General features: G+C 48.9%; 2 protein-coding genes across 4 annotated transcripts in view; one reads left to right on the top strand and one right to left on the bottom strand.

Moving 5' to 3' along the window:
- CDYL (chromodomain Y like) overlaps positions 1–22,830 on the top strand; it is a 165,012-nt gene that overhangs the window by 5,789 nt on the left and 136,393 nt on the right. The window contains exon 1 of one of the 3 annotated variants that reach the window (XM_070074468.1): positions 5,854–6,248. The exons of 1 other annotated variant lie outside the window; for it this stretch is intronic. In XM_070074468.1, the coding sequence (XP_069930569.1) occupies positions 6,225–6,248 (24 nt within the window). In that variant the 5' untranslated portion in view covers positions 5,854–6,224. Of the gene's footprint in view, positions 1–5,853; positions 6,249–22,830 lie in introns of those variants that run through there. One more of the 3 variants, XM_051855893.2, reaches the window with a different exon arrangement.
- LOC138849892 (collagen, type I, alpha 1b-like) lies at positions 1,238–5,829 on the bottom strand. Its single transcript, XM_070074946.1, has 2 exons — positions 2,873–5,829; positions 1,238–1,613 (listed from the first exon to the last, which is right to left on the bottom strand). Exon 1 carries the CDS (start codon positions 5,827–5,829, stop codon positions 4,705–4,707), a length of 1,125 nt encoding a protein of 374 aa, XP_069931047.1. The 3' UTR covers positions 1,238–1,613; positions 2,873–4,704.

Here is a 22,830-nt window from a genome sequence, read left to right as displayed (position 1 = left end):
TATAACTTAGTTATTTAAAGCTTAGTCCCCAGAATAATCTGAATCTGAGCATGGATTTTCATTTCCCTTCTTAGTGAGAGTGGGTCATCAACAGCACCTATTCCAAAAGGTGCCTTATGGATGAATGTGCTTAGTCTGGGTTCTTTGTAAATATTGGCTACAAATATTTTTTGGGTTAGAAAGCCTAATATTTGTCAAGTGCTGAGAATGGTTCCCAGAACAGGGCAAGTGCTTCTTGATTGTGTTCATCTTTTTCAAAATGTTGCTGTTGACCAAATCAAACTTCATTGGTTTTGTTAGTCTTAGGGTTATATTCTTTGGGTATTCTTTCACATTCTTTGGAAAGATATACTATGGAATCATTAGTTTAAAAGCTATCACTCAGGATATGTATAATTCAAAAAGGAACCTAGCCTGAATACCTTTGTAGTATTTGTGGTGAAATAATTTGTGCTACAAAAAGATACCATTAAGCCATTTAAGAAAATGGTTTTAGGACACTTCAGTAATACTATTCATATGTAATCAACAACCCAACTTTGAAGGGATTGGTTACCCATCTTCCTAATCATTCACTTTCATAATTTTTGATCTAGCTCAAAATGTAAGAAATACAATTTACATTATGATATAGAATATAATATATATGCATGTGTGTTTTATATACATATATACATATGCATATATCATATATGTGTGTATTTTTAATGGAGATAAGATTTCTCCATTTAATAGTCACTTAATTGATATATACACTCTGATACTTTTTCCAAGTCCATTCATTCCTATTCATTTTTTTGTCTCATTTTCAAAATGCTGGTCAAGATCTACAATTTAATGTTCCACTTCAGTTTGAAACCTGTAGATTGATTAAAAATATACAAGTATTCTAATCCTCCGCCTAGCGGTGCTGGTACACCGGGTTCTAGTCCCAGTTGGGGCGCCGGATTCTGTCCCGGTTGCCCCTCTTCCAGGCCAGCTCTCTGCTGTGGCCAGGGAGTGCAGTGGAGGATGGCCCAGGTGCTTGGGCCCTGCACCCCATGGGAGACCAGGAAAAGCACCTGGCTCCTGGCTCCTGCCATCGGATCAGCGCGGTGCGCAGGCCGCGGCGGCCATTGGAGAGTGAACCAACGGCAAAGGAAGACCTTTCTCTTTCTCTCTCTCTCTCACTGTCCACTCTGCCTGTCAAAAAAAAAAATATATATATATATATATATATACAAGTATTTTGCTCTGCAGCAGTTAGCACACATCCAATCACCTGGTGGAGTTGTTAAACAGATTGCTGGGCTCCAGTAGGTGGGTGGGTAGAGAATTTGCACTTCTAACAAGTTCCAAGATGATGCTGTAGCTTCTGGTCTGGGGACCACAATTTAGAACCTGCACACTTACATAGTCCTAGTGATGGGGAAAAAAACCCAAGCTCTACTTGGAGTTTCCTTATGTTTGTCTGGTCTCAGCTTTACTTTCAAACTCATTTACTCTTTTGTTTTAGACTTAACATACACCTGTTCTGGTCCTGGGCTACTTTTGGCAGGCCTGGTGTTCCTACTTACCTTATCAGCCAAAATGTCTTTTGTGCTCAATGCCTCATGCCTCATTTCTTTTTCTCTCTGTGAAGCAGAAGGTAAAGTTGTTACTGGAATGGTCTCACTTGAGAGACAACTGTTCAATAGTCATCACAATAATTCAAGGCAAAGTTATACTTGCTGTTTTTTTTTCAGTCATCTAAATGAGTTTGTTACTGCCCTGGCCCTAAAGTCAATCAAAATGTCATGGGCATGTCTTGCTGTTATTTGCTCTTTAGGTGTTCTGGTCTTTTTCCAGAAGATGGGGGTAATCTATAAAGTTATCAATAAAAAAAATCAAAAAACTTCTTTGCTCTTTATCAATTACTTCAGTCAAAAGGAGGCATAACAATTACGTATGATGAAGGTTCTTTTGGCAGAATCACCATTATAAATAAAAAAAAGGAACTGCCATTAAAAACACTTAATCTAGTTGAGAAAGAAAATGACCCTTAATTGTAAATTGATGAGCCTTGGGCAGCCTAAGAGGAAATTGGTGAAATTAAGTGTTAAGAAGCCTCAGAGTTGACGCCAGTGGGGTGGTATTTGGCCAAGAAGCAGCAACGTGGCAGCTGGCTACTGGTTTTCCCATGAAAGAAATGATACTCAGGACTAAAATGGAAAAAGGTAGGACAAGGTTGCCAGTGGAAAGGAGGAAACTGATTATCTGGGCACGGAAGGAAGCAGCGGCTGAAACCAGGAATCGGCTATTTGTTGGCCAGAAAAGGGAACTGATATCTAATTTAAGCTTTCAGGGAAGGGAGAACTGGTTGGCTCCAAGTTCAGAGGGGAGTCCTAGCATCTGAATTCATCCTGTCACTGGTTCCCTATGTTTCTGTATCTTGCTTCCCAGGTTTGAAATGTTGTTACTTTCTTTTGAGGTGATCGAGTTGGGAATCCCAACACGTTTTATGGAATGAGTACTCTACAACAAGAATGGTATTTAATAAGTTCCTTCTCCATAAAAACCACATTTAAATTTTGGGATTTTTGAAGAGGCAGCAAAGCTACAGTAGCATTTGGAATGCAAAACTTCTTGGCAGCTTTTAATAGCCAACCAACCTTCAAATGCCTTTGGCTGGGAAAGCTTGGTGGTGCTAGGTTTTGGCTTCTTTTGTCTTTCCAGTCCCAGCCCCTATCCTTCTTGTGAGCCCTGGGATTCAAATGTAGATAAAATGCAGATTCTTGGGAGAATGGATGCAGTGACTCATTTAGCTGTAAGGGGCAGACCCTATATTTAAGATTTCAGTTGTTGTTCTCTCCAGATGGGAAATGGCCGTGACTTCTGATCAGAAGCACTTTACCTGGGATAGTAGTTGTTGTCCACCATTGGTTGGAAAAGGAGTAATCTGGTTTACATTGGTCTCCAGTCAGGTAAGAGTTGAACTTTATAGCTGGTAGATATGTATTTCAGTCGTGTCTATGTTGTCTCTCTTATTGACCAGGTCTATAATCTTTTAAGATTTATGAGTATGTATCTTACTAGTACAGACTATTGTGCTGTATGTATTTTTGGTACAATCTTCCTGATATATTTCGGATATACTTTCAGAGCTCTCACACACGTGGCCATGCTAACTACCGCCAAATATCACTATTTTGTAGAAGAGTATGAATTCAAAGCCATTAAATGATCTTGGATATATTTATTTCTGTTGTGAGCACTGAAAAAATGTTTATATAAAAAAGTGAGGAAAGGAAGCAGAATTTGCTTAAAAGAAAGACAAGCTGAACTAATGAAGTGATACCTGCCTACATAAGTGCAATGACATTCAGTAAACCATTAGGTATTTTAGATGATGAGCAGCAAGGAGAATAGATGAGAGGAACAACGTGGACAATGCAAAAAAAAAAAAAACAGCCCAACTTCTCGGTCACTAGTTGGGTACTTTGGTTCCTTTCTCTTCTACCAGGACAAGTCAACTAACTGTGGAAGGAAGCCATAGGAGTTGAGTAGGGAAGAGTGGCTCATACCAGCTCTGTTACAGAAACACCAGTGGCTTAACGTTGATCACAACAGCATAATCTTGGCCATCAACATTAAAGGTCTTTTTTGAGTTAACTCTCGTAGTGGGTAATTCTCCCTCCCCTTTTATTTTCCAGAGGAGAGTCACTTTAGTCTTTGAGTGTGTCTGTCTGTCACAAATTGTAGCTTAAGATCTACATATGGTTATGGTGGATGCCTTCCTATCCTCCTTCCTCCTTGGCAACACTGGTGGTACTGGAGACCCTCAGAGACCGTGTTTTAACATTGCAGCACCATTGAATGCGTGGTGGTGCATCTTGGGAATGTATAGGAAATTCTGAAGGACGCCATGAAGAGGTTGATGGCTATGGAAAAAAGAAATGTTGATATCCATATTAGTCTATTACTTTATATAGGTTTCTATGTGGACGTCTTTTTGTTGTGTATCATTTTTATACTGAGGATTCCCTTTTTCTTATAATTTACTTGTCATTTTCAATCATCACCTGGAAGGACTTGCTTGAGCAGTTGCTGTAGTGGCACTAATCGCTAATTATTGCTCTGAGACTTGTCAGATGGATAAAGTCCCCAGTCTTTGCCTTCAGGAAGCTTACAATTCATGTTGCTGAGCTGGTATGCCCAGAGAGACGAGGTGAGGAGAGACGCTGCTTGGAGGAGCGGCAGACAGCCAAGCAGGGAAGGGGGCAGAGCCTGAGACTGCTTGACAGTCCAGAGGGCAGTTCAGAAAGTTGACGCGAAATGGCATTAAAAGATGTTTTGGTGCAAAGAATTTTGAAGTCCATGCAGTTTTTCGTGATACGCATTGTCCATGCATTTTTGCAACACTCGTCTGGTTGTCAAGGAACTTGATCATGGAAGTTGGATGCGTGGACTGCCTCGTGGACCCCGAAATCCCCCTATGTTGCATGACAAGTTTTTCTGAGTGTATGGCCAGCGGTGCTTAGGCGCTGGGCAGCCGAATTCGAACCTGAGGTCTGGCTGAAGACGAGTCTAGAGGTGGGGGTGGCCCTGAGTTCTAACGCAGCTCGCGTGGGTGCTTCCGGTGCCGGGGAGAGACAGGAAGTCCGCGAGGCCGCGCTCCCGAGGTGACGGCGGAGCTGGGAGTTTAAGGTTCGAGGCGGGCACTCCGTGAAAAGCGCGCCCCGAGGGTTAGGGTCCTGCCTGCTCCTGGGGCGTCCGCAGGGCCGGGGTTTCGCCGGGGCTGTGAGGTTGCTCCAAGGCTGTGCCGGGCGCCCGACGACCTGCGTGTTCGTGGGAGGAGCCTGGTGGCCGGGAGGTCCCGGGACGCGTGACGGGAGCCGATGCGTGAGGGAAACGCGGGGGTCGGCGACGCTGTCTCTGAGTAAGGCCTGGGGCAGCGCGTGAGAGTGGCCCGTGGGGAAGTCCCGCCGCGTGGGCTGCCCGGCTCCGAGCCCCGCGCTGCGTGGGGGCGGCCGGGCCACGAGGCCCCGACCCCCGCGCCCACGGGTGGGGCGAGGCCCACGCCGCGGGGCAGGTGTGCCCTTCTCCTCCACGAAGCGGGGCAGGGCCGGCCCCGCCCGAGGCCCGCGCCCGTCGTGTCGCCCGCACGCAGGTTCTCCCGCGCGTCCCGACCGCCCCGTGAGGAAGGCGGAGGCCCGGCGGGAGCGCGGGGAAGCCGCGGGCTGAGGGAGGCGGCCGCGCCCGGCTCCCGCCCCGGCTCCCGGCCCGCCCAGCGCCGCGCCGCGCCTCACGCCTGGGCGCGCGGTCCGGCTCCGGGTCTTGGCGGCGGCCGCGGGGGCCGGCGGGCACGTGGTAGGGCGGGGGCGTCCACCTGGCCACGCCGCCGGCCCCCGGACGGGCGGCCCCCGGGGCGAGGCGGCCGCTCTGCGCCCTCAGGGCGGGAGGAGCTCGCCGGGCCGCGCGGCCGCGACCGTCGGGGCAGTAGGCTCCAGGCTCGCGGGACGCCCACGCGGGCGGCCACCGCAGCCCTCGCCGCCGGACTCGTCCCCCTTCCCGGCGCCGCCCGCCCGCGGGGAGCCGAGCGAGCGCCCACGTCGAGGCGCGTCGGTGGGCGGCGCCGGCCACGGCGAGCCGGGCTCCGGGACGCCGGGGCCCCGCCCCTCCCGCCGCCGGCCCCGCCCCGCGCCGAGGCCCCGCCCCGCCGGCCCCGCCCCTTCCTGCCGGCCCGGAGCGGCGCCCGCCGCTCGCCTCGGCCGCCCCGCCCCGCCGCGTCCCGTCCCTCCCGCGCGGGCGGCCGCAAAACCCGGAGCGCGGGAGCCGGCTGGGCCGGGCCGGGCAGGCCGCACTGGGCATGCTCAGTAGCCGGGGCAGGTTTTTTTTTTTTTTTTTTTTTCGGTCGCAAGTAGGAAGCTTCTTGCACTACACCGGAGAGGGGGAGCCGCGGATCCAGCCGCGCCGCCCGCCCCAGCCCGCCCGGCCCCGCGGCGGGGCGCGATGAGCCCGAGCCCGAGCCGCAGCCGGCCCGCCGGGGAGTGAGCGCGGGGCGCCCAGGGCGCGTTGCGCAGCTGCTCCTGCGCACGGCCGCGCCGCCGCCGGCCCGCACCGGCCCGCGGAGTGCGCGAGGCTCGCCCGTGCCCGGCGCCCGGTGCCCGGAGCGGGAGCAGGAAGCGCAGGCCACGCAGGGACCCAAGTGGAACAAAGTGTCGGCCGCCGGGCGCCGCGCGCCGCCCGCAACTCCGCCGCCCACCATGGCCTCCGAGGAGCTGTACGAGGTACTCCCCTCCCCCCGGCCGCGTCCAGCCCGACGGCCCGGCCCCGCCGCCCCCGCCGCCCGGCCGCGCGCGAGGGGAGCCCGGGGGGCCCGCGGGCGGCGGCGCCCCGGAGCCGGCCGGGCCGCGCGGGGGGAAGTGGCGCTGCCGCCGGCGACTTGCCCGGACGGAGCCCGGAGTGCGCGGGGGTCTGGGGGCGGCGGGGGTGGGGCGGGGGGCGCCCGGGACGGCTGCCGGCCCCGGGCGCGGCGCACACGGTCTCAGCCAAAATGCCAAGCGCCGGCCACATGCTTTCATGGGGTTAGCGTTGTGGCCGGGGCCAGGAAATTTAAATTTAACGCCGACACGCCGCCGCAGCGCTGCGAAGTGAGCGGGAGGGCACGAGGAGGACGCCGAGTCGGGGGCGCCCTGGGGTGCGCGGCCCGACGGAACTTGGCGCTCGGCTTCCCCGGGAGCACGCGCGCGCGGCGGGGTCCCGAGGCTGCCCCGCGTGCGCCCCCGGGTGCCTCTCCCCAGCGCTCACCTTTGGGATGCGCTTAGGGACCTGGGAGCTTAGGGACCGGGCCCTGGGGCGGGGGGCGGGGAGTCTAGCTCCGCCGCCCGGGGTGCTGGCCCTGCAGCAACTTTCGGGGGCCTTTGGAAGACTAATGTTTGCAGAGCCTCTCCGCGGGAGGCCGGCGGCCCGGGGCCCAGGGGGCCGTCGTGTGGGGTCGGGGAGCCCGTGGGGGACGTGCTGAGCTTTCCCAAGCTCCGGCGCCCCGGCTGCGCGGGAAGGTGCCCCCCGCAGGACGCGGGGCCCCGGGGGGTTGCCGAGCTGTGCCGGGGGTGCAGGGGTGCGCCCCGAGCGCTGCGAGCGTGCGCGTGGTGGCCGGTCCCCTGCCGGCTGCGCTGCTGTCGGCGTGAGGGTAGCAGCTTATACGTAAGTTGTATCCGGGGCGCGTGGGAACGAGCCCGAGGCCGGCGCGTGGACGCTGGGGGCCGCGGACGGACTCGCGGGGCTGCTGTGCGCCTCGGGCTCTCCGGCCCGCCCTGCTGCTGGCGGGAGTGGTCGGCCCGCGCCGTGCTGGGCCGAGTCGACAAGTTCGTTCCTCTGCCCGTGGAACAGAAATTGGGAGGACGGTGAACGCGCCCGAGCAGCATCCGATGGGGCAGGGACCCGGTGCAGGACCGGAGCGGTGCCCCTGCACCGTTCCGCTTCGGGGTCTGCGTTGCAGTTTAGATTTGGAGGGAAAGAAAAGTGCAGTGTTGGTGCGTGTCGGTGAGTGCAGTGGGTAGTGCTGGCCGTGTTTTCGGGTGAGTTTTCCCGCTGGGACTGCTTTGCAGTGGAAGGTTGACCCTGGGAAGCTTCGCACCGCGCTCCAGGCCTGGGTTTCCCGGCAGACTGCTAGTTAACTAATCCCAGCTCGGTCACCTGGGGGTGGCTCGGCCTTGGAAGCTCAGTTTCCGCGTCTGTGAAATGGAGATCAGTGAAGTTTAAATGAGAAAAGGTGTAAAGACCTAAGCTCGCCGCTCGCGGAGCTCAGGGACGGGTCCTCAGGCGGCCGTTGTGTAGACGTCTGCGGCGTCTTCCGAGTTCCGCTGCTGTGTCTGAAGGTGTGCAGTTGTGTTGTTCTCACCCATGCAGTGCGGGGTGGGGGGGGCAAGGTTGTGCAGATGAGCACTTCCAGCCTAACGCTGACCAGGACGAGGGACGTGCGTGGCCTGGTGTCCAGTTCCACCCAAGTTGCAGGGAAAGTGTAGACGCTGCAGACTTACAGGGGTGCATTGACGAAGGAGGAAATTCGCAGTATGAAGGGTGCTGGTGTGCTGGGTGACCTTGGGGGAGCTGCCTCATGGCCAGCCCCTTGCTTTCTCACATAAGAGGAAGTAGCTCTCCTGCTTAGCATGGGACTTGGTATATGGCAATAATAGGTCCTCAGTGAGTGTTCACTAAACTGGGAGCGGTGAGATCCTGGGAAAGAAGGTGGGACATCGGCCTTCGGAACTTGGAGGGCAGATGCGCTTACTCAGCAAGTGTCCAGCAGCTAGGACCAAGGAAAAACATATTTTTGATGTGACATAGATAAGAATGTTGTGTGTCATAGAGACCAAGCATCCTCTATGTTTTTAAATACATTTTAAATGGATATCTATAAGATAGTATTTTTTATCATTTTGAAGTACATATATATTGTGGAATAGTTCAGTCTATTTATCTCACAAAGTGAGACTGTTTATGGTGGGAACATTTCATATCCCCTATCTGTTTTTCAAGCATACGATACATGGTTAACTGCAGTCACCAGGCCGTGCCATAGATGCCATGAACTCCGCCATTCTAAGTGTAGTTATGTGTTCTTTGGCTAACATCTCCCTGAGCCCCCACGCCAGGCACCACTGTCTGCCCTCCAGTTCTGTGAGACCAGCTTCATGTGGGACGGGTCTTGCTGTGTCTCGCTTATCTCACTTGTGCCTTCTAGCCTCATCCAGGAAGCAGTGGCAGAATTCTTCCTTTTTATGGCTGAATACTGCTCCCTTGTGTGTGCGCCACATTTTCTTTACTCATCTCAGTTCATTCTGTTTCGGCGGTTATAGGTCATGCTGCAGGAAACACAGTGTGGGTGTCTTCCCATCAACCATGGGTGTCCTTTCCTGTGGATTTAGAGCTAGGAGAGGGATTGCTGGTGGTTCTGTTTTTAATTTTTGTAGGCATTTCCCTACTGTTTTCTGTAATGGCTGTACTAATGTACCTTCCCACTAGGTGTGCAAGGATTCCTTTTCCTCCATATCCCTCACCAACAAATTTTCTTTCGTGTTTTTGACAATAACCATTCTGACTGTTGTGGTTTTAATTTGTATTTCCCTGATTATTATCAATGGTGAGTATCGTTTTTTATACAAGTTAGCCATTTGTGGGTCTTTTGAGAAAAGTTGTTCAAATCTTTTGTCCATTTTGAAAAATTTTTTTTTTCTTGGTATTGTTGAGTTCCTTATATATTTTATATATTTTGGTTATTATCAGATGTAGAGTTTGCAAACATCTCCTTCCCCATTCTGTAGGTTGTCTCTTCACTCTGTTGGTTATGTTCTTTAGTTTATAGAAATTTTAGTTTGATGTAGTCCTGTTTAACTATTGCTTTTGTTGCCTACACTTTAGAGGTCATATCTAAAAAAAATCCTTACCCAGACAAGTGTTTTGAAGCTTTTTGCCAGTGTTGTCTTCCAGTAGTTTCATAGCTTGGGGACTTAGATGTAAACCTTTAATCCTGTTAGGTAGATTTTGTATGTGGTGTGAGACAGGGATCTAATTTCTTTGTTCTACGTGTGGATTTTCAGTTCTCAACACTTTTTTTTTGAAGACACTTCCTTTCCCTGTTGTGTGTTTTGGACACTTCTGTTGAAAATCACTTGGCTGTGAATGCATGTGTTTGTTTCTGGACTTTGTTATGTTCCATTGAAAGTCAAAGTTACAGACAAAGAGAAGGAGGGGAGAGAGAGAGAGAGGGAGGGAGGGAAGGAGGGGTCGTCCATCCCCTGGTTGACTCCCCAATTGGCCGCATTGACTGGAGCTGTGCCTATCCGAAGCCAGGAGCTTCCTCTGGGTCTCCCACGTCTATGCAGGGGCCCAAGCACTTGGGCCATCTTCCACTGCTTTCCCAGGCCATAGCAGAGAGCTGGATCGGAAGTGGAGCAGCCCAGACTTGAACTGGCGCCTTTATGAGATGCCAGCACTGGAGGTGGCAGCTTTACTCGCTACACCACAGCAACAGCCCCATAGCTTTATTCTTTTAAACTCTTCTGGAGTTCCCTATGAATTTCAGGATTGCTTTTTCTGGTTCTGTGTAGAATGCCATTGGTAATGCGATGGGGTTGTCCTGAATCTGAATATCACGCTGGGTAGCAGTATTCTTCCAGTCCACGAACACAGGATATCTCTGTATTTATCTGCATCTTCAATTTGTTTCATCAATGTTTTATAGTTTTTAGTGCAGAGATTGTACTTCCTTGGTTAAATTTATTCCTAGAGGATTTTTTTTTCCTTTTGTGGGGGTAGCTGTTGTAAATGGAATTGTCTTTTTGATTTCTTTTTCAGATAATTTGCTGTTAGTATATGGAAATGTTAGTATTTGGAACTATATACTGATTTTTGTATCTAGCAATTTTTATTCTACCAATTTTTTAAAGATTATTTGAAAGGCAGAGAAAGAGGGAAGGAGGGAGACAGAGACAAATAGAAAAAGAGAGAAAGGTAGGTTTCTGTCTTTTGGTTCATTCTCCGAATACTCGCAACAGAAGGGGCTAGGTCAGGCTGAAGCCAGGAGCCAGGAACTCAGTCTGGGCCTCCCCCATGGCAGGGACCCAACTACTTGAGCTGTCACCACTGCCCCCCAGGGTGTATGTTCAGGGAATTGGAATTAGAACCAGAACTGGGACCCCAACCCAGGCACTCTGGTACTGGGATACTGGGATATGAACATCCCAAGCGTTGTCTTAACTGCTGTGCTAAATGCTAACCCCAGTTCTACCAATTGTTTGGTGGAGTATTAGTGTTAGTGTGTTTTTTTTTTTTTAAACGTATGGGCATGCCATCTACCTACAAGAACAGTTAACTTCTTCCTTTCCAGTTTGGGTGCCTTTTATTTCTTTCCCCTTCCTAATTGTGTTGGCCAGGACATCCAGTGTGATGTTGAAAATCCATGGGGAGAGTGAGTATCTTTGTCTTGTTCCAGATCTTAGAGGGGAGGCTTTCAGCTTCTCACTGCTCTGTGTGATGTTAGCTGTGGGTTTGTTGTACTTTGACTGCCTTTATTGTATTGAGGTATGTTCCTTCTAGAACCCAATTTGTCGAGGTTTTTTTTTTTTTTTTTTTTGTAATGTTGGAAAGATGCTGAATTTTGTCCAAAAGTGCTTTTTCTGCATCTTTTGAGATGATAGTATGGGTCTGTTAACGTGGTGTATGTCCATTGACTTACATCTGTCAAACCATCCTTGCATCCCTGTAGTAATCCCACTTGATCATGGTGAATGATTTCTAAATGTGCTGTTGACTTCGATTTGTTGGTAATTTGCTGAGCCTTGTATCTGTGTTTATCAGGGATGATGGTTTTCTTTTGTTGTTGTTGTGTCCTATGGTTTTGTTGTCAGGGTAATGCTGGCCTTGTAAAATGTGCTTGGAAGTGGAGCAGCCACGGCTCCAACTGAGGCTCCCATGGGAGACAGGAGCTTAGCTTGCTGCTTGCAACTCCAGCCCCTTCATAATTGTCTTGGTAGGTTGTGTGTGTCCAAGCATTTATCCGTTTCTTCCAGTTCATCCGGCTTATTTACAGTTGTTCACAGTAATCTCCTGTGGCCTCTGGTATTTTCTGTCGGATCAGTTGTGATGTCTCACTTTTCAGCTCGGATTTCATTTGTACTTTTTCTTTGGCTAACAGTTTGTTGATTTTATCTTTTCAGAAAGACAATGATTTCATTTATCTAGTTTCTCTTTATTTCTGCTCTGATCTCCTACTGATTTTGGGCTTGGTTTATTGTTTTTCTAGTTCCCTTGAGGTGCAAGGTTATTTTAAGATTTTTTGAAATTTTATTTTTGTGCATTTGAGATGCAGAGACAGAGAGCGCCCGCCCGTCTGCTGGTGCATGCCCTCACTAGGGTAGGGCCACGCCCAACCTGGGTTTCATTCAGGAGCCAGGAACTCACTCCAGATCCCTCATGTGGGTGTCAGAGACCCAGTACCTGAGCCGTCACGTGCTGCCTCCCAGCTGTGCATCAGCAGGAAACTGGAACTGGGAATGAAGCTGGAACTTGAACCCAGGCATCCTGGTATGAGATGTGGCATCTTTTTCTTTTTTCTTTTTCTTTCTTTCTTTTTTTTTTTTTTTTGACAGGCAGAGTTAGAGAGTGAGAGAGACAGAGAGAAAGGTCTTCCTTCCATTGGTTCACCCCCCAAATGGCTGCCACAGCCAGCACTGCACCAATCCGATGGCAGGAGCCAAGCGCTTCCTCCTGGTCTCCCATGCGAGTGCAGGGCCCAAGCACTTGGGCCATCCTCCACGGCCTTCCCAGCTACAGCAGAGAGCTGGACTGGAAGAGGAGCAACCGGGACAGAACCCGACGCCCCAACCGGGACTAGAACCTGGTGTGCCGGCACTGCAGGTGGAGGATTAGCCAAGTGAACCGCGGTCCCGGTCCTAAATGATCTTTTGACAAAGAATAATGTTGAAGTCCCCTATTAATTGTATTAAGGTCTTTCTCCCTTTATATTAGTATTATATATCTGGGTGTTTGATGTTGGGTGTGTATGTGTTTACAAATTGCTATGTCTGGCAGAACTGACACCACATAGTTGTTTAATGTCGTTTGTGTCTCCTTACAGTTTCTGGATTAAAGCTTGATTTTATCTGATTTGAGTACAGCTCCTCTCTCTAGCTCTCCAGTGGGTGGAATACCCTTCCGTCCGCTCCCTTTTGGTCTCTGGGGATCCTCACAGGTGAACTGAGGATCTTGTAGGCAGGGTGGAGTTGTATCTCTTTTTTTAAGCCATCTGTAGCCACATCTCCCACATCTGTGTCTTTTGGTTGAGCATTGAATCTGCTTACCCTCGGGGTAATTGCTGCCAGGTGAGGACCAAGTGCTGTCTTTTGCTAATTATTCTCAAGTTGTCCAGTTGTCTTGTGTGTCCTTTATCTTTTCTGGCTGTCTCCAGCAGAGTGTATTGATTTCTTGATTTTTACACGTTGTCCGTTTTTCCTTTGGGCTTACCAAGAGACTTATAAGAAACACTTATACCAGGCTCCATAATAACTTGGGTTATAGAAAAGACTGTACACTTCCCATTTTGAATTTTTAATGTCACTGTTGGCATCTCTTTATGTTGCATATTCCTTACCGACCATTCTTTAGGGTCTGCTTTTTATGTAAAGGTCCCAGTTGTAGCTGTTGCTGCCTTTGTGGGCCATACAGCCTCTGTCACGACCACTTGGTCATAGCCAGACAATACTTACATGAAATGGTCCAGTAACAGTGTTTGTGGGTAGTAAATTTCATATCATCACTATGTGTCATGAGATACTTTCCCCCAGTCACTTAAAAATCTAACAACTATCCTTTTTTTTTAATTTTTTTAAATTCATTTTTTTTTAAAAGTCAGACAGATTTCCCATCTGTTCATTCCCCAAATGCCCACAACATCCGGAGTTGGGCCAGACCAAAGCTAGGAGCTGGGGACTCCATCCAGGTCTTCCACATAGGTGAGCCATCACCTGCTGCCTCCCAGGGTCTGCATTAGCAGGAAGCTGGAGTCCACTACAGAACAGGTGGGTGTTCTCATGGGATGCGGGAATCTCAAGGGGCATCTTGACCCCTATACCAAATGCCTGCCCCTGAACATTGTCCTGGCTTTCAGGTTACAGTGTGCTAAGCCCTGCTGTAGCTGCATAGTCTGTTCAGGACTGAGGTTTCCCGGAGAATGTGGGGCTGGAGGGTGAAGTCATTTGAGAGTCTCTGTAGTTGCTGCTATCCTAGTTCTGCACTGAGCGCTGGAAGTTCCGAGAGACTCTTCCTAAAAGCTTTGTGACTTGTGGAGTAACAGTCTCTCCTGAGTGACCCCTGCCTGAGGATGACAGTGACCAAAGTGAGGCTTAGATGACATTAGCATGTAAAAGCAACTTACAATCTGACAGATGCCACTTTTGTGTCCAGCGATTGTTACACAGCAGAACATCTTTCATCTTCCGTTCTTAAAGAGAAAAAAGCACTCAGCTCTCCAGCTTTGAAATCAAACTTGTTTTCCTTTTTTTTTTTTTTTTTTTTTTTTAGATTTATTTATTTGAAAGTCAGAGTCACAGAGAGGCAGAGGCAGAGAGAGAGAGAGAGTAAGGTCTTCCATCCACTGGTTCACTCCCCAGATGAATGTAACTATGCCTATCCGAAGCCAGGAACTTCTTCCTGGTCTCCCACGTGGGTGCAGGGGCCCAAGGACTTGAGCCATCTTCTACTGCTTTTCCAGGCCATAGCAGAGAGCTGGATCGGAAGTGGAGCAGCTGGGACTCGAACCGGTGCTCACATGGAATGCTAGCACAGCACAGTGGGCTTTAACCCACTGTGCCACAGCACTTGTTTTCCTTCTTGAGTTTTGGAATTTCGATGTATCCAGCAAATTGATTATAGCATCAGAAAACCATGAGATCCAAAGGATTTAATTTATCTTATGGTCCAGTGGCCACCAGTGGGAGGGCTTAGTTCTCGTGGGACCGAGTGACGATTGCACACCGTGAAGCAGTGAAGCAGCCTTCTCTTTATTTGCATGCTGTTTTCCCCCCAGAGGAGGTGGGGTTTTCCCCTGTATCTACTGTAATAGCTAATTTAAATTTCTGTAGGATTTCACTGATCAAGTCGTGACCCACACGTGCCTGGTTTAGTCCATCAGAAATGGAAGTGAGCTATTAGAAAATGAAGTTACTCCTGGTTTATACAAAGTATTTTGAAGTACATTATTTGGAAGGATAAAAGGATTTGGGAGAAACAAATCTGTTGAAATTTCTCCTTACTTTGGGGGAAATTGCTGCCTTCTGCTGTGCACCCTAAGGACTGTGTGTGTACCAACCGAAAGAGTAATGCTAACCCTGGGCGTGTAGCTCAGAGCGGTGTCACCGAGGTCTGGGGAACTCTCGGTCAAGCTCAGGGATGGTCTGGTGTGTGTCCTGTGGTGTCTGAAAAGACTGACAGCTCCGAAATAAGAGTGAAGGTGAGGTGTTTGACTTGTGGGGCAGTGAGGGTAAATGTAGATGTGTGTTTTGAAATTTCTAGACTGTTCTAGAATACGTTTATCTAATACTTTTTATCCTGTGAATCTGAGAACATTTATCATTTGCCAGACGCTGTGTGAAGGCATTGCATGTGCTGCCGCTTTGAGTTTGCGTTCTATTCCTGTGCACAGAGTGTTTTTTAATTTATATTCATTTTTAAAAATACTTACTTTATTTACTTGGAAGGTGGACAGAGACAGAGACTGAGGGAGCTCTCCCATCTGCTGGGTCACTCCTCAAATGCCTGCAACGGGCAGAGCAGGGCTGGGCTGAAGTCAGGAGGCGGGAGGCCGGTCTGAGCTCCCACGGGAGTGGCAGGGACGCAACCACTGGCAGTGTCACCTGCTGCCTCCCTTCACGCATGTTAGCAAGAAGCTGGGCGGAGAGTGGAGCCAGGACTGGAGCCCAACTGCCCCTCTGTGGGATGGGGCGTCCCAGGTGGCAGCCTAACCGCTGTGCCGAAGCCTGCCCCCGAATAAGTCCTCTGCTGTTGGTGCTGTGACGCCTGAGTCGTCGAGTCTGTCTTCATTCTCTGCGATAAGCGTGACTTCCTGGTACGTAGGCAACACCTTGAGTGTTCTTTGTCACAGTTTTGAATATCTGTGACGTAAAAAGCTAGCTGCCAAATGAATCAAATTTTTGTAAATATAGAGAATATTAGTTTTTATATTGTTTGTACTCATAGGTGGAGCAAGATCATTTTGGGATCTTTTTTTTTTTTTTTTTTTTTAATTTTTTGACAGGCAGAGTGGACAGTGAGAGAGAGAGACAGAGAGAGAGGTCTTCCTTTGCCGTTGGTTCACCCTCCAATGGCCGCCGCGGCCGGCGCGCTGCGGCCGGCGCACCGCGCTGATCCGATGGCAGGAGCCAGGAGCCAGGTGCTTTTCCTGGTCTCCCATGGGGTGCAGGGCCCAAGCACCTGGGCCATCCTCCACTGCACTCCCTGGCCACAGCAGAGGGCTGGCCTGGAAGAGGGGCAACTGGGACAGAATCCGGCGCCCCGACCGGGACTAGAACCTGGTGTGCCGGCGCCGCTAGGCGGAGGATTAGCCTAGTGAGCCGCGGCGCCGGCCCCATTTTGGGATCTTTACTTTTGTTAAAGATTCACTTATTTTTACTTGAAAGAGAGAGAGATCTTCCATCTGTTGGTTCACTCCACAAATGTCCACAAGGGCCGGGCTAGGCCAGGCTGAAGTCGGAGTCAGGAGCTTCATCCACGTCTCCCATGTGGGTGCAGGGGCCTTAGCACCTGGGCCATCTTCTGCTTCTTCACCAGACACATTAACAGGGAGCTGGATTGGAAGTGGAGCAACTGAGGTTTGAACTGGCACCCTATATGAGATGCCAGTGCTACAAACAGTGGCTTAACAACTGTGCCACTGTGCTTGCCCTGGGTTCTTTTTAAAATACAGATTCTAGAACCTAAACCATCAGACTGTGGTTTTCAGTTTTGGATACAGATGGGGATTTTTTTGTTTTGTTTTGTTTTTTTTTGGACAGGCAGAGTGGACAGTGAGAGAGACAGAGAGAAAGGTCTTCCTTTTCCATTGGTTCACCACCACCACCCCCCGCCGCCAATGGCCACTGCGGCCGGCGTGCCACGCTGATCCGAAGCCAGGAGCCAGGTGCTTCTTCTGGTCTCCCATGCAGGTGCAGGGCCCAAGCACTTGGACCATCCTCCACTGCTTTCCCAGGCCACAACAGAGAGCTGGCCTGGAAAAGGGGCAACCGGGACAGAATCCGGCGCCCCGGCCGGGACTAGAACTCGGTGTGCTGGTGCTGCAGGCGGAGGATTAGCCTAGTGAGCCGCGGCGCCAACACAGATGGAGATTTACAAGGGAATTTCAAGTCTGTGGAAAATGAGATTTAACAAGGTTATTTTGGTGCAAAAAGTTTTTTTTTTTTTTTATGATTTATTTATTTGAAAGGCAGAGTTAGATCTTCCATCTGCTGGTTCACTCCCTAAATGGCCCCAATGATTGGGTCTGGGCCAGGCTGAAGCCAGGAGCCAGGAACTATATCTGGGTCTCCCAGGGGGGTGAGAGGAGCCCAAGCACTTGGGCTGTCTTCCACTGCTCTCCCAGGTGAATTAGCAGGGAGCTGGATTGGAAGTGGAGCAGCTGGGGCTTGAACTGGTGCTGATGTGGGATGCTGGCACTGTAAGTGGTGGCTTATCCCCTACACCATAATGCTGGCTCCTTTGGTGCGAATTTTTTTTTTTTAATTTTTAAATTTTTAATTAGTTTCTAACAGATTCAGTAAAGTTCATAGATACAATTCTAAGAATATAATGATATTCCCTTCCTCCTTCTCCTCCTCCTCCCTTCCCTCCCTCTCTAATTTTTGATGACATTTTATTTATTTTATTTTTTTTATAAGATTTATTTATTTACTTGAAAGTCAGAGTTGCACAGAGAGAGGAGAGGCAGAGAGAGAGAGAGATATCTTCCATCTGATGGTTCTCTCCCCTGTTGGCCACAATGTGCTGAGCTGCGCCAGTCTGAAGCCAGGAGCTTCTCCCAGGTCTCCCACGTGGGTGCAGGGGCCTAAGGACTTGGGCCATCTTCTGCTTTCCCAGGCCATAGAAAAAGAGCTGGATTGCAAGAGGAGCAGCTGGGACTAGAACTGGCACCCATATGGGATGCCAGAGCTTCAGGCCAGGGCGTTAACCTGCTGTGCCACAACGCCTTGGCCCCAGGGATAACATTTTAAATTTACATTACAGTAAAAAAGGCTTAATGCTTTCCCAAACAAGAAAGTTAACAAGTAAAGGCAAAAAGACCCTAGTTTGGCAGGAATATAGGCAGTGGCTGTAAACAATACTTGAATGGAAAAATGACCATTTTACCCATCTACAGTAAATTTAAATCACAGATCATTAAGACCATACTAGTATAATATTCTTAACCATTGGTTTTCCTTTTCAACATTTTGGGATAGTATGAAAAGTACTGGAGTTAGTTCTTTGAATGTGTTAATAAAGCCACCAGATCCTGGACTTTGCTTTATGGAAGACTTTTGATTATTGCTCAGTCTCATTGCTTATTATGGATCTGTTTAGATTGTCTATCTTTTTTTTTTTTTTAAGATTTTATTTATGTATTTGAGAGGCAGAGTTACAAAGAGAGGAAGAGAGAAAGAGAGGTCTTCCTTCCACTGGCTCACTTCCCAAATGGCCGCAATGGCTGGAGCTGTGCTGATCTGAAGCCGGGAGCCAAGAGCTTCTTCCAGGTCTCCCATGTGGGTGCAGAGGCCGCAGCACTTGGGCCATCTGCTGCTGCTTTCCCAGGCCATCAGCAGAGAGCTGGGATTGGAAGTAGAGTAACTGGGACTTGAACTGGTATCCATACGGGATGCTGGCACCACAGGCAGAGGATTAACCTATGCCACAGTGCTGGCCCTGAGATGTTTCTTTTTTAATGTAAACACTTAATGCTGTAAACTTCTCTCTTGTTACTACTTTTGCTGTATCCCACAGGTTTTGAGGTGTTGTGTTTTCATTCTCATTTATTTCAAGAAAGTTTATTTCATTTTTAATTTCTACAGCGACCCATTGATCATTTTGTGGCATGATGTTTAAATTCCCAGTGTTTATGGGTGGCCCCAGTATTTATGAGTGTTCTTGTTGATTTCTGGTTTTACGCTTTTATGATTTGAGAAGATACATGGTATGATTTCAGTCTTTTTAATTTACTGAGAGTTGATTTCTGCCTTAATAGTTGGTCTATCCTAGAAAGTGTTCCACGTGCTGGTGAGAAGAATGTACTGTAGCTGTTGGGTAAAATGTTCTGTAATGTCTGTTAGGTCTATTTTCTCAATAGTGTATTCCAACTTTGATGTATCTGCATTGATTTTATGTCTGGATGATCTGTGCATTGATGAGACTGGGGTGTTGAAGTCGCCCACTGTTACTGGAAGCTGTCTCCCTTCAGGTCTGATAGTTTCTGGTGTATATATCTGGGTGGTCTTGTGCTGGGTGCATATATAGTTATTATGATTGCTTCATCTTCTTGCTGGATAAAGATTTTATCAACATTTAATGTCCTTTATCTCTTCTTGCAGTTTTTGACTTAAAGTCTGTTTTATCTGGTATCAGGATAGCTATGCCTGCTTGTTTTTGGTTTCCATTTGCCTGGAATCTTTTTCCAACCATTCAACTTCAGTCTGTGTATATCTTTGTTTCTGAAGTGATTTTTCTCGTAGGCAGCATATAGTGGGGGTCATTGGTTTTTTATCCATTCAGCCAACCCAAGTCTTCTTGCTGGTGAATTTAATCCATTTACATTGAAGATTAGTTTTTTTTTTTTTTTTTTTTTTTGGAACAGGCAGAGTGGGTAGTGAGAGAGACAGAGAGAAAGGTCTTCTTTTTTGCCGTTGGTTCACCCTCCAGTGGCCGCCACGGCTGGTGCGTCGAAGGCAGGAGCCAGGTGCTTCTCCTGGTCTCCCATGGGGTGCAGGGCCCAAGCACTTGGGCCATCCTCCACTGCCTTCCCGGGCCACAGCAGAGAGCTGGCCTGGAAGAGGGGCAACCGGGACAGAATCTGGCGCCCCGACCGGGACTAGAACTCAGTGTGCTGGCGCCGCTAGGCGGAGGATTAGCCCATTGAGCTGCGGTGCCGGCCGAAGATTAGTATTGATAGGTAAGAACTAAGACCTGTCATTTTGTTGATTGGATACTGATTATACCTGCTCTGCTAGTGAATAGGTGGTGTCCTGTTTTTTCATGTTTAATGCAGGGCCCTTCAGAATTTCTGAAGGCTGGTCTGGGTGGTGGTGAAGTCTCTGCTTTTGCTTATCTGGAAAATACTTTGTTTCTCCTTCACTTTTACAGGATAGCTTTGCTGGATATAATAATTTTGGTTGGAAGTTTTTATTTTGAGACCTTGAATTTATCACCCCACTCTGACCTAGAGGTTTCTGCTGAGAAGTCTAATTGGTTTTGCTTTATATGTAACTTGATACTTTTTTCTTTCTATCTTTAAGATTCTCTCTTGTCCTTAACTTTTGACGGTTTGACTACAGGTTGCCTTGGAAGAGAAGAACTTTTTTGGGTTGAGTCTGCTTGGGGTCCTTTGAGCTCCTTGTATCTGGATGTCCCTGTCTCTTTCAAGACCTGGGGAATTTTCAACTATTTCAGTTAGCAGATTCTCAACACCTTTTTCCTCTTCTTCATAAATACCTACAATACAAATATTTGGTCATTTAATGGTATCCCACATTTCACTTAGACTTTCTTCATTCTTTTTAATTCTTTTCTCTTTACTTTAGTCTGATTGGGTTGTTTCAGAATTCTTATCCTGTGGGTCAGAAATTCTTTCCTCCACTTGACCTATTCTGTTGAAGCTCTCAGTTGTAATTTTTATTCCACTGATGGGAGATTTCTTCTCCCAAATTTCTGTTTGATTCTTCTTAATGAGTTCTGTCTCCTTAGTAATATTTCCATTGATGCCACTCATTGATTTCCTCATTTCTTTATCTGTATTCTCTTGCATTGCATTGCACTGAGTTTCCTTATAATCATTGTTTTGAATTCTCTAACTGGCATTGCACAGAAATCTCAGCCCAGGCTCTCATTCTGGAGGGCTCTTGTTCTTCTGCAGGTGTCGTGCTACCTTGCTTCTCCTTGTCTCCTGTGTCCCCACGTTGACATGTACTGATGTAAACGCCCTTCTTTATGGTGTGGGTTTATCAGAGACGACTTTATGGTTCAGCTGGAATGCCACAGTCCTCCAAAAAGTTCGTGAAGAATGCACGTTCTCTAAAAACTATGGATTTTCCTATTTACATACAGCAAAGTAAACGTTTGATTCCATTTTCCCATGAGCTTTCTGAAGTGCACTTGTACCAAAGGCTTCTTTCTGGGCGCTGGTAGACATAGGAGCCTCAGGTTGCGCCCTTCATTTCCGACGCACGGGGCTGTGTGTGGAGGGGAGAGGGCTGGGGGCTGCCTGGAGAAGAGCAGCTCTGGGGGGAACAGGCCGGTCCTTTCTGCAGTCGCTGGTCGTCACTGGTTGGTAACTGAGTCCTTCCAGGAAGGGAGTACTAACAAGAGGTAGTTAGGAGGAGCGTTGGAATTGCTGTTCTCCTGTGTAGTGTTTATGTCCACCAGACAGTAAATGCTTTAACACTGGGGATCAAAGCTGGGATCACCTGATCGGTATTTCCCACAGTTCAAAATTCTGCAGTTGCTGAACGATTACTGAATTGCTTTATTGGAAGAGCCAGTTAGAGGAGTGGCCCTCCATTCATTCCTGACCCCTCAGCTCAGCGTCCTGCCACACACACACACACCCACCCACACACACCCACCCACAACAGACACACACACCCACACCAGACACACCCACCTGCACACACACCCACACCCACAACAGACACACACACTCTCCCCCCCCACAACACACACACACACACACACACACCACACACACAGCCTTGTGCCTGCGCTGCTCCTTTTACGCCATTTCTCAGGTTTCAGCTCTGAGCTGTGGAATGAGTCTGACTGTACCAATCCCATGCTTGCTTGGTTCTCTTCTGCTTTTTAAGCTGGGGGGGGCCTTGGGCGTCCATGTTCTCCAGAGTGTGGGAAAGGCTTGTGTTTGTCTGCCTACAGATGCGGGAACAGCTCAGCGTTCATCTGATGCCCGGAAGGGTGCAGGGCTGTTGTGGTTTGCAAGTGTTTGCCCTGCCTGACCCCCAGTGTGGGGGTATTTTCAGGTGGGATGTGAGAGGGCTCCCTCATGATTGGGTAGACGCTGTCTGAAGGGACGGGATGATTCCTAAGAGAGTGGTGGTTATAAAAGCACCCTCCCGCCCCTCCCTGCCCTCCCTTTCCTGTCGTAACCATTCGACTTCTCTCCCCCCACCCAGTACCTGCTCCTACCATGATGCCCATCTGTCTTGTGATAGAGCCAGAAGACCCTCACTGGGTGCTGGACAGAAGGGACTGCCCAGTCCTGGACTTTCAGTCTCTAAAACTATGAACTAAATCAACCTCTTTCCTTTTCTTTATAAAAAATTTATTTGAGAGGTAGAGTTATAGACAGAGAGAGGGAGAGACAGAGAGTAAGGTCTTCAATCGACTGGTTCACTCCCCAAATGGCTGCAGTGGCTGGAGCTGGGCTGATCTGAAGCCAGGAGCCAGAAGCCTCCTCTGGGCCTCCCACATGGGTGCAGGGGCCTGGGCACTTGGGCCATCTTCCACTGCTTTCCCAGGCCACAGCAGAGAGCGGGATCAGAAGAGGAGTAGCTGGGACACAAACCAGTGCCCATATGGGATGGTGACGCTGCAGGTGGAGGCTTAGCCTACTATGCCACAGTGCCAGCCCGCCAAGTATATATTTAAAAAAAAAAACTCAGAAAATGAACATTATTACATCCTGCAGGTAGTGTTCATTTAGATTTACCTATATCATTACTGATTTCTTTGCTCATCAGTCTTCTGTCTCAGAACTTCCTGTGGGGATTATTTTCTTCCTTTTTAAGTCTATCAGAGATTTCATTAGTGAAGGATTATGGATCGAAAAGTCTCTAATTTTTTGATTATTTGGAAAGGTTTTCATTTTTTCCTTTATGTATTTTAAAAACATACAGAGATCTTTTCTTTCATCTACTAGTTTACTCTCAGTATACTGACAACATCCACGGCTGGGTCAGGCTCAAGCCAGGAGCCAGGATCTCACTGTAGGTCTCCCACGTGGGTGACGGGACCCAAATACTTGAAATATCAGTTACTACCTCCCAGGGTCTACACTGGCAGGAAGCTGGAATTGGGGTGGAACTGGGCCTCCGACCCAGGTGC

This window comes from Oryctolagus cuniculus, chromosome 5, assembly GCF_964237555.1.
Source record: "Oryctolagus cuniculus chromosome 5, mOryCun1.1, whole genome shotgun sequence".
NCBI classification, from domain to species: Eukaryota; Metazoa; Chordata; class Mammalia; order Lagomorpha; family Leporidae; genus Oryctolagus; species Oryctolagus cuniculus.
The sequence above is the reverse complement of the archived record's forward strand: the minus strand, read 5'-3'. Positions and strand labels throughout refer to the sequence as shown.

Excerpts from the sequence above, each read along its gene's own strand:
- LOC138849892 (XM_070074946.1), bottom strand. The coding sequence starts at position 5,829 with ATGCCCAGTGCGGCCTGCCCGGCCCGGCCCAGCCGGCTCCCGCGCTCC.